We start from the raw sequence: 15,154 nt of genomic DNA on the forward strand, positions 1-15,154 counted from the left end.
TTAAAATCCATCGAAGGGTTAAGCCTAACACTGTATTATGAAGAAGAGTGGTGAATGAGAGTGAAAGTCGATTCCAAAACCAAAATGCTACATGATAAAGGAGCAGACTACCATGCTGGTCCTTCTAGGATGATGACTATCTTTCTAACAGTACAGAGGTCGAGATAGTCAACAATAATAGACTTATTCAACTAGATGAAGTCAAGTGCAAGGATCACACAATGTCATCAAACTTGGTTAAAAATCAAATCCTCATATATAAATCATCATGAAATCCATTTTAATAATTTTCTAATGTATTTTTTCTTTTCTTTCAACCTGTAATCACAGGTTAAAGTCATAGATAGTACTCCCCACAATAGTGGCAATAATGGCCTTTTATTCATGTCTAAAGCCCTTTAACCGATTATCTATAATCTTTGCAACAATTCATGCCAAATTAATGTCGCCTTAGTATACAATCATTCTATTCCTTTTGTTGTTCCTTTAAAATTCAACGTTTACTACCATATAGAGTGTAGTTTTTTGTATACGATTATAGTGATACCAAAAAGTTTGTCTTTGAGCTTCATATGCAATTTCCAGTCACAAATAACCCATCATGATGTACTTATCCATTTAAACCACCTACCTCATATCCTATGTGTGTTATCTTAATTAATTAACCATAATTTTTATTCATATACCCCTTTGATTAGAACCTATAATGACATCTTTAATCTCTTCATTACTAAAATTGATATACAACTTTGCATTATTCATATACCCCTTTGATTTCAACATGTCCCAAAATCTCGATTTTAATGTTATGTCTACCCTTAATTCTTTTTAATAAAAACTATATCATTCACCACAAAAATTCATATATAGAAAAGATAGAAATTAAATACATACTTGACTAATTGAACAAAACTCTCTAGAGGAAACAACTTTTGCACCAGGCACTTGCAAGCAAGAAGAAGAATTAAGAGAATAACCCTGTCAAGACGAGCTATATGCTTCAAAATTATCAACATTTTCCACCTTAGAGTATCAAAACCTCCACCATTTTACATATGAACATTAAAACAAAGTTCCAAAAATAAAGTATGCAAAATGTTAAATAAACCTACAAGAATTACCAAACTATAAACTACAGAAGGTTATGATTATAAACTTATGATTGCCACTTATTCTTGAATTAATTCTAAGCAAATCATTTTGACAATTTTAGAAGGTGATAGAGATCTAAATATATCATTGTTGTGTAAACTATAAAAGAATCTTCGAGCATTAAATCCATTAAATCAACTCTCCTTTTACATAACCTAGTCTACTGTTGTACAATGCTATGTCAATCTTTAAAGATTTTAAAAGGACATTTTAAAAAATAATAAAATAATAAAACAAAACATAAAAATATTCAAATACAACAATACATAAAAATATTACCTTCATGCTATCAAATTTGACATTCATCACCCACTTCAATATTATCTTCTATTGAAATTTGATTTTAAAACTCTAAACTAAGGTAAACATACCTTCAAACAGGATTCATGATCAGACTTTTTCTGCACTATATGTTAACATAAATTAGCGGGTTCACCTCCACTCAAGTAACCCATACATTGCCTTTTTACCCATTCAAATGTTACTAATGCACCATAATTCAATTAGAACCTATGCAATTCATATCTCTAGTCAGAACCAAATGTTATCAAATATACTATGTCAATCCAAACAGTACAGTACATTTTATTTCAGATAATTCAACTTAAAATCACTCAAACATTCGGCGTGGTTACTCAAGTTTAGTTTGTGTATAATTATTTTATACTTAATACACCAACATAGTAATGGTGATGTTCATTGTAATTAATCATGCAGACTTACGTTCTCTTATACTTCTAACTATATTCACAATACCTACAGGAAGGTATACAACATTTATCCAAACAAGTCCTAACAATTAACATCTCCTCAACACCAAACCCAACCAGTACAGACCACAATATCTATCAATATTACCCAGTAAAATGCCAAATTTAAGCTAATCAGTTTACTTAACAATATGCCATCTTTAAACATAAGTCACCCAATACAAAGCACAAATTATCATATAATCGAAGTACCTCTATGAATTCATTGAATGCTTTAATCCCATTTATCAGCCAAATGAGAGAGACAACTCAATACAATATAATATATTCATCGACTCATACATCAAAATATACTTAGAATACAGGACACTCAAATTTGTCAAACAGGGAACCTAACCAAACAAACATCCCAAATTACACATTCAACCAGACTTTTCAAATTAGACAGAGATAGCTCCCCAAACCTTGTTCTCTCAGTGCCTCTCACTCACTAACGATGTCGCTCGTCATGGATTGAGCATTTCGTGTTTTCCCTAGCCCAACTCTCCCTCTCACGACCTTGCCCCCGGGTTTCCGAAAATGAAGCACAAAGAAATGGAAAGATACACAAATGATGAGAAAAGAAGAAAGGAAGAAGCATACACCCTCCGATTAAGTGGCACCCATGGACTTCTCGCGTATCAGTCTCAACCCTAGCATAGCACGAACAGTTTCTCTTCGAGTTCTCGCGTTCTCTATCAGCCCCAACCCTAGCACAACACAAACAGTCGCTCTTCGAGTTCTCACGTTCTCTATCAGCCCCAACCCTAGCACAGAACAATCACACTTCGAGTTCTCACGTTCTCTATTAGCCCCAACCCTAGCACATTACAAACACTTGGTCTTCGAAAATGAAATGGTCCAACCTTTGTAAAAGTGAAATCAGAGACAAAATTTACTCAAAAACACCGTTTCATTTAGCACATAAATGGCAAAATGACCATTCATCACATTCATAGAATTTGGGCCCACCGCGTGTCAAATGAGTGTGAAAAACTTTTAGCGTGTCAAAAGTATTATTTTCGTTAATAAATATAAATGGGACGGTAGAAAAAATTAATTACTGTTACGGTGGAAAGTTTTGGGGACCGAGAGACTAACCTGTTGATGTGTCTGGGCCGCTCGCTCGCCTTCAAACTCCAGCTGTTGGTCGATCGGTGTTGGCGCAAGCCGATCGGTCTCCTTTTGGACGGGGGTGGATGTACCTGCAAAAGGTACTCCGACGCTCAAGTTAGGCGTGTGATTTTGAGGAGCCTCGGCTCTTAGTTGAATGTTTTGTGAATGATTTTCACTATTGAGTATTTGAGAGTCATGTAGAGTAAGTGGAACGTACCTGGCCTTTGGCCCTGGCTTTGTATTTATAATTTACCTCATGGATCTTAAGCTGATATAAGCCCAATAAAATATAAACAGAATAAGATATAAACAGATTACCTGAATATCCGGTTGGTTGTTTGTAACCACTCGGTTAATATTTTATACTAGACATGCCCCCCAAGTCCGAGTTAAGCGGTCGGCTTTAGCCGTGGTTAACTATAGGACTGATGAGTTTGAGGGAGGCTGCGTTGGCGGAACTGAAAGCGTTTTACCGCTCGACCGTCAATAGGAACCGAGAGGAATTTACCTCTCGGTCTTCGACATTTGTCAAGAGGGTTTTACCTCTCGACCTTCAACATTTAACCGAGCGGGATTTACCGCTCGACCTTCAATAGGAACCGAGAGGAATTTACCTCTCGGTCTTCGACATTTGTCGAGAGGGTTTTACCTCTCGACCTTCAACTTTTAACCGAGCGGGATTTACCGCTCGACCTTCAATAGGAACCGAGAGGAATTTACCTCTCGGCCTTCGACATTTGTCGAGAGGGTTTTACCTCTCGACCTTCAACTTTTAACCGAGCGGGATTTACCGCTCGACCTTCAATAGGAACCGAGAGGAATTTACCTCTCGGCCTTCGACATTTGTCGAGAGGGTTTTACCTCTCGACCTTCAACTCTTAACCGAGCGGGATTTACCGCTCGACCTTCAATAGGAACCGAGAGGAATTTACCTCTCGGCCTTCGACATTTGTCGAGAGGGTTTTACCTCTCGACCTTCAACTTTTAACCGAGCGGGATTTACCGCTCGACCTTCAATAGGAAACCGAGAGGAATTTACCTCTCGGCCTTCGACATTTGTCGAAAGGGTTTTACCTCTCGACCTTCAACTTTTAACCGAGCGGGATTTACCGCTCGACCTTCAATAGGAACCGAGAGGAATTTACCTCTCGGCCTTCGACATTTGTCGAGAGGGTTTTACCTCTCGACCTTCAACTTTTAACCGAGCGGGATTTACCGCTCGACCTTCAATAGGAAACCGAGAGGAATTTACCTCTCGGCCTTCGACATTTGTCGAGAGGGTTTTACCTCTCGACCTTCAACTTTTAACCGAGCGGGATTTACCGCTCGACCTTCAATAGGAACCGAGAGGAATTTACCTCTTGGCCTTCGACATTTGTCGAGAGGGTTTTACCTCTCGACCTTCAACTTTTAATCGAGCGGGATTTACCGCTCGACCTTCAATAGGAACCGAGAGGAATTTACCTCTCGGCCTTCGACATTTGTCGAGAGGGTTTTACCTCTCGACCTTCAACTTTTAACCGAGCGGGATTTACCGCTCGACCTTCAATAGGAAATCGAGAGGAATTTACCTCTCGGCCTTCGACAGGAACCGAGAGGAATTTACCTCTCGGTCTTCGACATTTCGTTGAGAGGGCTTTACCTCCTGCCCGAGAGGGATTTACCGCTCGGTCTTCGACCTAGGAGTGCTTCCTAGGGAACGGGCTTTACCGTTCGAATTTGAGAGGGTTTTACCTCTGCTTTGAGCTAGGAGTGTTTCCTAGTGAACGGGATTTACCGTTCGTCGTCGAGAGGGCTTTACCTCTCGCCCGAGGGGGATTTACCGCTCGGTCTTCGACCTAGGAGTGCTTCCTAGGGAACGGGCTTTACCGTTCGACTTTGAGAGGGTGTTACCTCTGCTTTGAGCTAGGAGTGTTTCCTAGTGAACGGGATTTACCGTTCGTCGTCGAGAGGGCTTTACCTCTCGCCCGAGGGGGATTTACCGCTCGGTCTTCGACCTAGGAGTGCTTCCTAGGGAACGGGCTTTACCGTTCGACTTTGAGAGGGTTTTACCTCTGCTTTGAGCTAGGAGTGTTTCCTAGTGAACGGGATTTACCGTTCATCGTCGAGAGGGCTTTACCTCTCGCCCGAGGGGGATTTACCGCTCGGTCTTCGACTTGATCGTTAATTATGAACTTTGCTGACGAAATTGGCAATCAGTGTTTGCAATAGGAGACTTCCCCTTCGTTAATTGAATTCCATGATACTTTAAGCATGAAGTCCGTTTATGACAAGATCTTAGTACGCACTTGCATAGTTGATGGCGTGGATTTTGATATATATTTCTTCAAGATGTTGTCTTGTTAAAATTCTCATGATGATATATATTATGGTATATAACCGTATAATAAATGATTCGGTTACCAGATATTATGAATTGCACCGAATAAATAACATATATAATAAACAAGGTATCAAAACCGTCCTGAGATTTTATAATATTGTTGTTGATAATTATCTTTAAAACAACAATTTCTTTGACTATTTTAATCATGCCAAAAAATGTTTCGGTTATAATAATTAGATAACTATATTTATAGTTATGTACTATATCATATCATATAATATATTATGGATTATACTATATATTTAACATAAAAATAGTTGTTATAATATCTATTATCAATTAGATATTTTATGAAATATTCATATTTCAAAAAATACTTATCTTATTGACGACGTCTCACGTAGAGATGATGATTCATCTACTGTAGTTTTTGTCGAAAGTTTCTGGTGTTGATCTGAAATAGTGATGTCGAGACTGAACGCTCGTCTTGGTTTCTTGTGGTTTCTAATCATCTTTCTGGTGCTTTGTTGCTCCTCCATGCTCCTCGTGGTCATCATTGGGTTTGACGCTCGGCCCCACGGTGGGCGCCAAAATGTTACGGTGGAAAGTTTTGGGGACCGAGAGACTAACCTGTTGATGTGTCTGGGCCGCTCGCTCGCCTTCAAACTCCAGCTGTTGGTCGATCGGTGTTGGCGCAAGCCGATCGGTCTCCTTTTGGACGGGGGTGGATGTACCTGCAAAAGGTACTCCGACGCTCAAGTTAGGCGTGTGATTTTGAGGAGCCTCGGCTCTTAGTTGAATGTTTTGTGAATGATTTTCACTATTGAGTATTTGAGAGTCATGTAGAGTAAGTGGAACGTACCTGGCCTTTGGCCCTGGCTTTGTATTTATAATTTACCTCATGGATCTTAAGCTGATATAAGCCCAATAAAATATAAACAGAATAAGATATAATCAGATTACCTGAATATCCGGTTGGTTGTTTGTAACCACTCGGTTAATATTTTATACTAGACAATTACCATGAACCATAATCCAATATAATTATATTGAAAAATTTAAATAGTGTAAAATAATTCGAATCTAACTAATTTTCTTTTTTATTACCTTGTTCATTTACCTGATTTCTTAAGATCAAATTCAGTTAAAAACTAATTTTGAACTTAAGTTAAATTGCGTGGTACACTTGAGTTAATGAGGATAAGACTGAATAGGCGGCCGGTACACACGTGACATGGATCTACACAGTTGTCAAAAGTTAATTTATAGAAGATTTATTATTAATAATTATTATTTTACTATAATGCCGACTAAGCATTGACGTTGGACTGACGTGGCAGTTCATAAATAAATACCGATGTAAATAGTATCAATAAAACTATGACTACAGAGATAATATTTCAAAAACAAAAGTTAACATATTTGAATAGGATATTTTACAAATTGTAAATTGTTTTATTTGGATAAAGTAACTCAGGTTTAATGAATTATAATTTTATTAAAGAAAATATTTTAATTATCATCAAATATAAAAATATTAATTAATTGCTAAAATTTAAAAATATTAAAATTGGTTATCAGTTATAGTTGATATTAATTAATGTCATTTTTCGTTAAAGTTCATAAGATCTTTTTAATTAATATTTATAAAAAAAAATTCTTGATTAACATTGATATTACTTTGAATTGATGTCGAGCATAATTATTTAAATTGATATGGATCACAGTTATTTTTATAATTTTGATGGATGGTTATTTTTTTGTCTATTTTTTTTATCAATATCAGTTAATTTTTTTTAATTAATATCGGTAAAAAAATATACCTATTTAATATTTATTTAATTTTTTTCTGTTAACCTTAAAAAAATCATAACAAACTATTAACAAAAACGTAGATGATAAAAAAATTCATTATAAACATAAAAAAATTATGATATACATACATTAATTGAAAAACAATTAACTCACCCTCTTTCTAGACATTGCCTGTGTTTGGATCCTACTATTTACTCTAATTGATATTAAATAAGAAATAATAGTTATAACACAATAATTTCTATTAAACATAATAAATTATTACATACTACTCATCCCACAAAAATATTTTCTATTTAAATAATAAAAATATTACATAATACTCATCCCATTGTCCAAACACAATATAGATGATATTTGAAAAAAAAAACAGATATTTCATAGAACTGCGGGAGAGAATAACTTTAATTTAAAATTAATTTCAAGAATTATGAAATAAAAATCTGTTGGACTACCACCAATTTTAGATTCAATTCGACATGTGACATAACTTTGGCGTGAAAGGCAGAAATGCAGTTACGACGATCAAATAATAACGGTATAAATAGTAAAAAGATTCATTTGCTGAGTCTCCTAACGACGTCTTGTTTATGCGTTTAGCGTTTCACACGATGAGGAAGTTTGTCAACATCTTCTCCCTTTTCAAATCTAGGAAGAACTTTTCCAGTTCGCTTCATCGAAACTCTCCACGCTGTTCCAATCAACTCCACCCTAATTTCAGGAACCTCAGGCAGAACTGCGATTTACTACTTCCACCTCTCTCTTCGCATCGATTTTTCTCCGGTATCGCGGGGAATCCTTCCACATTGAATGGGAATCTTCTTCAGGACCAGGTACTTTTTCCTTCATCTCCCGCCTTTTCACTTTTCCATCATTCCATGGCTTTTCGATAGGCACTTTCGGATTTAATTTCTCTTTTTGCGGTACCTTATTGTTTTTATGGAAGATAAGAAAACAAAACAGGAGGAATTTAATCTGAGCTTACAAAACTAAAAAGTAAACAAAATAAGTTAACCGATTTGATGATTAATTAGTTTTTGATAAATGAACTTTAAAACTTTCATTATATTTTATGTAAAAGAATTTCATGAAATTTACAACTTTCATTCCTATTTTTTCAAAACATAGTTTAGCCTTTAATTTTATATCTTAATCTATCCTTTACATAAAGATACAACATTTAATAACTGTCTGTGATATTATCTTTTAATTGATTAATTTTATTTTAACTAATGGAATGTGTTTATGTTATTTTAAATGGAAAATTTAACAGTTATATCTAGTAAGAAAGTTAGATAGTTATAGCTGAGAAGAGGTAGTAACAAAAAAGAATATATTTTTACTAAAGGATAAAATTGTCAAATACAAATATGATACTAATTGTGATTAAAAATGCATCTCTTTTATAAAATAATGATGATATATATAAATAAAAACAATTTATTTATTTAATAAATAAGTAGTTAGATAATTTAAATAATTAAATAATTTAAAAAAAATACAAATTACATAACCTTTCAACACTATTGTTACGAAATTATATATATATATATATATATATATATATATATATATATATAATTTTGTAAAAGTGACAAAATTATGTATCTTTTTATATAATGCTATAGGATTTTGTTGACTTGAATTTGGGTTTAGGATAAGTACAATGTTCGAAAATAAAAAAAAAAAACATTCTTTTTGTATTTTTATAAATGTGTACGAATTTTATATCATCTATGGTTGAAAATATTTTAAATTGCATAATTAGAATAAACCTATTTTTATTGTGCTATTTGAAACTAAAAAATATATTATAAATTTGTATAATTCATAATACATTTCAGGATAGGGAAAAAGATGTATTTTGAATTACACAGAAACATATTCCTGAATATACAATTTGAAATATATTCGTAAATTACTGAAAATACATTTCAAAGAATTATAAAATTTGAAATATGGTTTTATATTTATGTAATTTAGAAATCATTTCTGAATTATGTAATCCAAAAACCAGAAATATATTTCATATTACATAGTTCCGTATACATTTCTACATTACAATCTGAAATGTATTTCCATATAAAAAGTGGAATTATGTAATCCATAATATGTTTCCGAATATTACAATCTAAAAATCTAAGGCATATATATTTTATACCTTTATAAAATTCCCAAGGGAGATGTGGGGTAAAACTATGGATGCAAAATGTAATTGTCGAGAACTTTAGTAGTTTGTTGTTTGATTTGATTTAACTGCTACTGCTTTGCGTTTGGTTGGATGAAAAAGGTGGAAAATTAAATCAAGGAAGGAAGTGTAACTCTTTATTCATGATGCAAAAGTTGAACAGTATCTCATCTAACCTCCAATTTTAACAAGACTTTATAAAATTAATAAAAGAAAAAAATATTGCCTCAACATATAAATATATGGTATTAATATAGTTATCAAAACTAAATCATAATAATAAAATATATCTAAAACAATTACCAAAACTACAAAACGATTACAAATAAAACTCTAGTGCACAAACAAAGTTGTTGTCACCCTACTACTCCCACCTAGGATCAAAACAGTCCAGTGACTAGGACTTCCTGCCATTTTTTCCTCCACCCCATTCCTTTCTATATGAGTTGAATGGTTGGTAATATATTAGAATACCTTCTTACTAAACCCCATTGTCAATGCATACACAATCACATCACAACAATGAATTTCTCCTTGAAATTCTCACAACATCATCACCACACATATCCACAAAATATCATCACCTCAATAAATCATCATAATACTCATAAACATATATAAAATCTATTTTAAATCTATCTCAAATAGTCAAAGAAGACAGATAGAGTCACACATACACACTGACACTCAGAGGTGGTGCCTAGTGCCAACCTTCTCGCAAAAGGTTACGCTAAGTGTCAGTCATGGCGCTCAACGACATTCTTCTCGCAACAAGTGGCGCTCAGCGGCACTTTCTGGCACTCAGTGCCCTATAGTTAAATGCTCCAGACCTACAATACAAGGATGATGCTCAATCACGCCCTAACGCCGCTTAGCGCTAAACCCTTCACAAAATAGATGCTCAACAACACCCTAGCTTCGCTTAGTGCTATACCATTCGCAATATACGACGCTCAACTGGCGCTCAATAGCCTGGAGCTAAAATGCTCTCAGACATGCCAAATGACCTGGCGCTTAGCGCCCCAATTTGCCACCTCTCAACAGTGCATCATAACACAATATATGAAAACTTATTGATTTGGGAAATTGGTACTTGGTCAAATGATCAAATTGGTATTCCCTTCTTAGTACTTTGGTTAAAAACAGTTTTTAATGTCAAGACACATACCAATTGGCTTAATTGACCAAATTCTAAGTTTCCCAATCAACACAACTCAACCAAGACAATTTAAACAATACAAACATCCAATATACCAAATTCAACATATCAATTTCATCACACCATTCAATCATGCAATTACCAATTTTAAGATATCTATAGCATTAAAGCAATGCAATTAGCTTCCCTTACCTGAGAGACAAAAGAACTTGCTCTAAGGATCCCAAAACCTTTCAAGCTCACAAGATGTCCTATTTATACTTAGGAACAACACAAACACGATCAGAACTCATGATTAAAATCACTGATCAACAAAGACTTATATAGATGACTAAAAAGACGCATGCAAGTGAAAGAATACTCACATGCAACTGACACCAATAAAGACCAAGGAAAAGAGATGAAACTCAATTTATGCGAACTGAGAAATTGATCTGTCCAAATTGAAGAGTTCACTGCAAGGATTAATCCTAAGGTCTTGGTTTCAATCAGACGAACAAAAAGAAGTCAAATAACTCTAGAAAAATGGTTTCTAGAGAGATGGTGTGTTTTAAAATAATTAAACTTGTTCATAACAAAACTATTTATATTAAAACTTTTTAATATTAAAATGATCAAATTGGATTATTTTTAAACTATCACTTCTAAAATGCCACTAGGTCTTTACATGTTTAAAGAATTTTTTATTGGTAATGTGAATTGGGATGATATGCCCCAAAAATAGAAGTGCTACATGATTTCTTTATTTGTAGTGTAAATTCAAGATCGTATAACCTTTCATGACCCTTTATTGACTGGTAGATAAAGTTTTTTTTCAATGATTCTAAATTGAGATGGGACACCTTGATGATCTTAATGGGTACTAGAGTATGAAGCTTTATTCATGATCTAAAACGTGGACGTTAAGGTTGAGCTTCCTTGGTTCTAATTGGGAAATTTCTCTATTGATAATGAAAAATTAAAATTGTATGTGTGTACGTACCTTCAGTTGAACTGCAGTGTGAACTCTTTAATCAGAGTGAAGACATGTTGAGATGGTATGTTATATTATAGCCTCGAGGATCTAAATATAACTGCAATTTGAATTTGAGCTTCATTGTCTAAATTCCCCTGAATTCAATTGCAGAATGAATTCTTTATTAATGATGTAAATTCAGGAGGACTAAATTTTTTTTCCTTGCTGACCCTAAATACCCGTAGTATGACTTTTTTAATAATCTAAAAGTGTGATGATAGTGTATGGATTGTGCGTTCATGATCCAAAATGCAATTGCAGCATGGTTTTTTATTCACAATTTTAAATTCTTATGCTGTCTAAAGGAAGGAATATTTATGAAAATTGAAAGTTCGAATAATTTCAGCTTGGATATTATATAGATTATTCAAATACCATCATATCATTAATGTAATTTTTTTTCCTCCTATAATTAGAATGCAGTACGTTCTTGAATTGTAGGAAGCATACTGAGTTATGTATATACGTTTAATGCAGGGCATTGATTTTCCTGGAGGAAGAGTAGAATTCGTCCCTGAAATGAAGTTTATATCAGAATCAGTTAAAGAGAGAATACCCTGCTACCGTGTCCTTGATGATAATGGGCAGCCGCTCGTGGGTCATAATTTTGTGCAGGTTTTGACATCCTCGACCTACCATTTCACAATTTTTTGCTTGTTCAGAGGGAAAATATATGGAAAGTATATGGAAACGAAACTGATGGATATCAATAATATTAGGTCAGCAAGGAAGTTGCTGTGAAGATGTACACTGACATGGTTACTCTCCGATCTATGGATACTATCTTCTATGAAGCACAAAGACAAGGTAGAATATCGTTTTATGTGACGGCAATTGGAGAGGAGGCTATTAATATTGCTTCAGCTGCAGCTCTTGCCATGAACGATGTTGTTTTCCCTCAGGTTATACGTGCCACAAAGAAAATAGTTTTTTAAACTGTTGAATTTATATTCAGAATCCTATGTAATGATTTTTCTCGTACTTCATCATAGTTTCTGCATTTTGGTTGGTTTAATTAAGTTAGAAAATGATTTATCAAAAAATGAAAAATTTGGTTGCATGCAGTATAGGGAAGCTGGAGTCTTGTTATGGCGTGGTTTTACTCTGCAAGAATTTGCAAACCAGTTATTTTCTAATAAATATGATAATGGGAAAGGAAGGCAGATGCCAGCACATTATGGGTCCAAAAAGCACAATTACTTTACAATAGCATCAACTATTGCGTGAGTATTAAAAGCTTTGATATACACGGCTTTGATATTTATTTCTCTATGTATTTGTCCATCTATGCCTCTTTGCATCATGAGTACGAAAATTACATGATGAAATTTTACCTTGGTCTATAGTACACAAATTTCTCATGCTGTTGGCGCTGCTTATTCCTTAAAGATGGATAAAAAGGATGCATGTGCTGTTACTTACTTTGGTGATGGTGGATCTAGTGAGGTAAGTTTACTATAATAGAAGATTCATTTCTCCCTTTATTGAAAAATAAATTTTGTCGGGAATTAGATCAACCAAACATAGATCAAGAACATAAGCTCTATTCTTAAAATTTCTTAATGCATTCCGCCAGGCAATATATTTAGCACTTTAGGATACAATTCTTTCGCACTCAAATATCTATTTCTAGTTTTGGAGTGTTCGTACTTTTTATTTGATCTTATTTATTTTCCAGTTATCTCATTCTTGTAAATGGAGGCAGTACTATGCTTGTCATATTCTTATGCGTTGTATCATGACAGGGAGATTTCCATGCTGCTTTAAATTTTGCAGCGGTTACGGAGGCCCCGGTTATTTTTATATGCCGGAACAATGGATGGGCTATTAGTACCCCGATTTCAGATCAGTTTCGAAGTAATTTTCTTTTCTCTCTATGGCAATTTCTTCCATTTGGTCAGGTTTAGCGTTGTCTTGCAATATCTATGGGCATATTGTGTACCAGGTTATTTGTTTATTATTGTTTATGCATAGGTGATGGTGTAGTCGTGAAAGGACAATCATATGGAGTCCGTAGCATCCGAGTAGATGGCAATGATGCCCTGGCCATCTATAGTGCTGTTCAAGCTGCTCGTCAAATGTCAATCACTGAAGAGAGACCGATCCTAATAGAAGTAAAGTGACAATTGATAACCTTTTAAGGCAAATCTTTGTCTTGGTCAAAAGAAATTTGGTAGTGTGGTCCAATATTAAGGCATTTTAATGACAGACCAATGTTTATTTGATTCTTTTATCAGGCTCTTACGTACAGAGTGGGACACCATAGCACATCAGATGACTCCACCAAGTATCGTCCAGCAAGTGAGATTGAATGGTGGAGAGTGGCACGGGATCCTGTGGCTAGATTTAGAAAGTGGCTTGAAAATAATGGTTGGTGGAATGATCTGGCAGAGTCAGAGCTTATAAACAATTTGAGACAACAGGTGATAAACATAATGTTTCTACTAGAATAGAATCCACACTAATACATCACAATGCCCAACAAATTCCTGTGCCAAAAAGATAAGCCAAAACTTACTCTAATCGTCAGTCCTATTAATAGATGGAGTCTTAAATAACTTCTCAATATATGTTTACTTAATTGTCCTTAGCTTTGACTCTAATAATTTCCCTATCAGTGTCCTGAACATGGAGCATGATCCTTGGCTCGGTTGGGTAGACTTCTGTATTTATCCTTTTTCCAGAAGTATTTTGTTAGTGGACCTGTTTTAACAAATTTACCTTGATAGCCCAGGTCTGTGGTATATAAGAACTTAGTTTGTAGTGGGCTCATATTGCAGTTTTACCACCATAATAATGAATACTGAAACTATATTTATTGGATTTCGATATGATAGCTTTTAGAAATGATTCCTTGAATAATTACACATGCCAAAGGTATGGAGCTTAGTGCCTTTGATAAAATTAGTTTGGTGGAACTGCAAAAAAAATCCACCTAGGATCTTGTATTTCTATTGTCAAAATCGTGAATACTGAATCCGGGAAGTATACTCTTTGCATATTGTTGTAGGCAACTCTAAAATTTTCTTCCTTAATTGGTGACAATTCCTGGAACCATTGGAAATATGATACTTGGTTTATGATCACAGCTGAAGCTGAATTTCTGCTTTGAATTTGATTTAGGCGGCTCTTACAAGTATTATTCAATTGTTGTTCTAACTAATAGTTTTCCTACTACAGCTTCTGCATACAATTCAAGTTGCAGAGAGTGTAGAGAAACCTCCACTTGAAGAAGCTTTTCGTGATGTTTATGATGTTCCTCCATCCAATCTCCGTGAGCAGGAGCAATGGCTGAAGGAGATTGTAAAAGAACAACCACAAGAGTATCCAGCAAATATTTCTGTGTAGGCTTCAATATGCTAAAACAAATTACACTGCTTAGTTACATGTCCTGATTTTCCCTAGACTAATTTCAGTTTTTCTTTCATTTTTATGTTATACGTAAAATATTACAATTCAATTATGAAAACTAAAATAAAAATACTATAAATAAATTTCACTAATTGATTAAATAATTTGTATTTAATAGAACAGTAATTCATAAATTTTTTTGTAATTAAGTTTTTTATTATTAATTTTTTGAAAAATAAAATTGTTACAATAGAAAATATTTTTGATCAATAATATAACAACA

The 15,154-nt window shown here is 34.2% G+C and overlaps 1 protein-coding gene across 2 annotated transcripts; it reads left to right on the forward strand.

Moving 5' to 3' along the window:
• Positions 1–7,640: 7,640 nt before the first annotated feature.
• LOC108330711 (2-oxoisovalerate dehydrogenase subunit alpha 2, mitochondrial) lies at positions 7,641–14,947 on the forward strand. 2 transcript variants are annotated; one of them, XM_017565221.2, is made up of 9 exons: positions 7,641–7,991; positions 11,998–12,135; positions 12,240–12,422; positions 12,586–12,743; positions 12,867–12,966; positions 13,266–13,377; positions 13,495–13,634; positions 13,758–13,943; positions 14,701–14,947. In XM_017565221.2, exons 1-9 carry the CDS (start codon positions 7,749–7,751, stop codon positions 14,866–14,868), a joined length of 1,428 nt encoding a protein of 475 aa, XP_017420710.1. In that variant the 5' UTR covers positions 7,641–7,748; the 3' UTR covers positions 14,869–14,947. The 2 variants fall into 2 exon arrangements, with proteins under 2 accessions (XP_017420710.1, XP_052733134.1); XM_052877174.1 differs by lacking the exon at positions 7,641–7,991 and having other exon boundaries at positions 12,001–12,135; positions 12,245–12,422.
• Positions 14,948–15,154: the final 207 nt, after the last annotated feature.

Source organism: Vigna angularis, chromosome 4 (assembly GCF_016808095.1).
Source record: "Vigna angularis cultivar LongXiaoDou No.4 chromosome 4, ASM1680809v1, whole genome shotgun sequence".
Lineage (NCBI taxonomy): Eukaryota > Viridiplantae > Streptophyta > Magnoliopsida > Fabales > Fabaceae > Vigna > Vigna angularis.

Bases quoted from the DNA above. Each gene is read 5' to 3' on its own strand.
- LOC108330711 (XM_017565221.2), top strand. From the start codon at position 7,749: ATGCGTTTAGCGTTTCACACGATGAGGAAGTTTGTCAACATCTTCTCC. The intron at 12,744-12,866 runs GTGAGTATTAAA...CTTGGTCTATAG, and splicing joins ACAATAGCATCAACTATTGC to TACACAAATTTCTCATGCTG. The intron at 13,635-13,757 runs GTAAAGTGACAA...TTCTTTTATCAG, and splicing joins AGAGACCGATCCTAATAGAA to GCTCTTACGTACAGAGTGGG.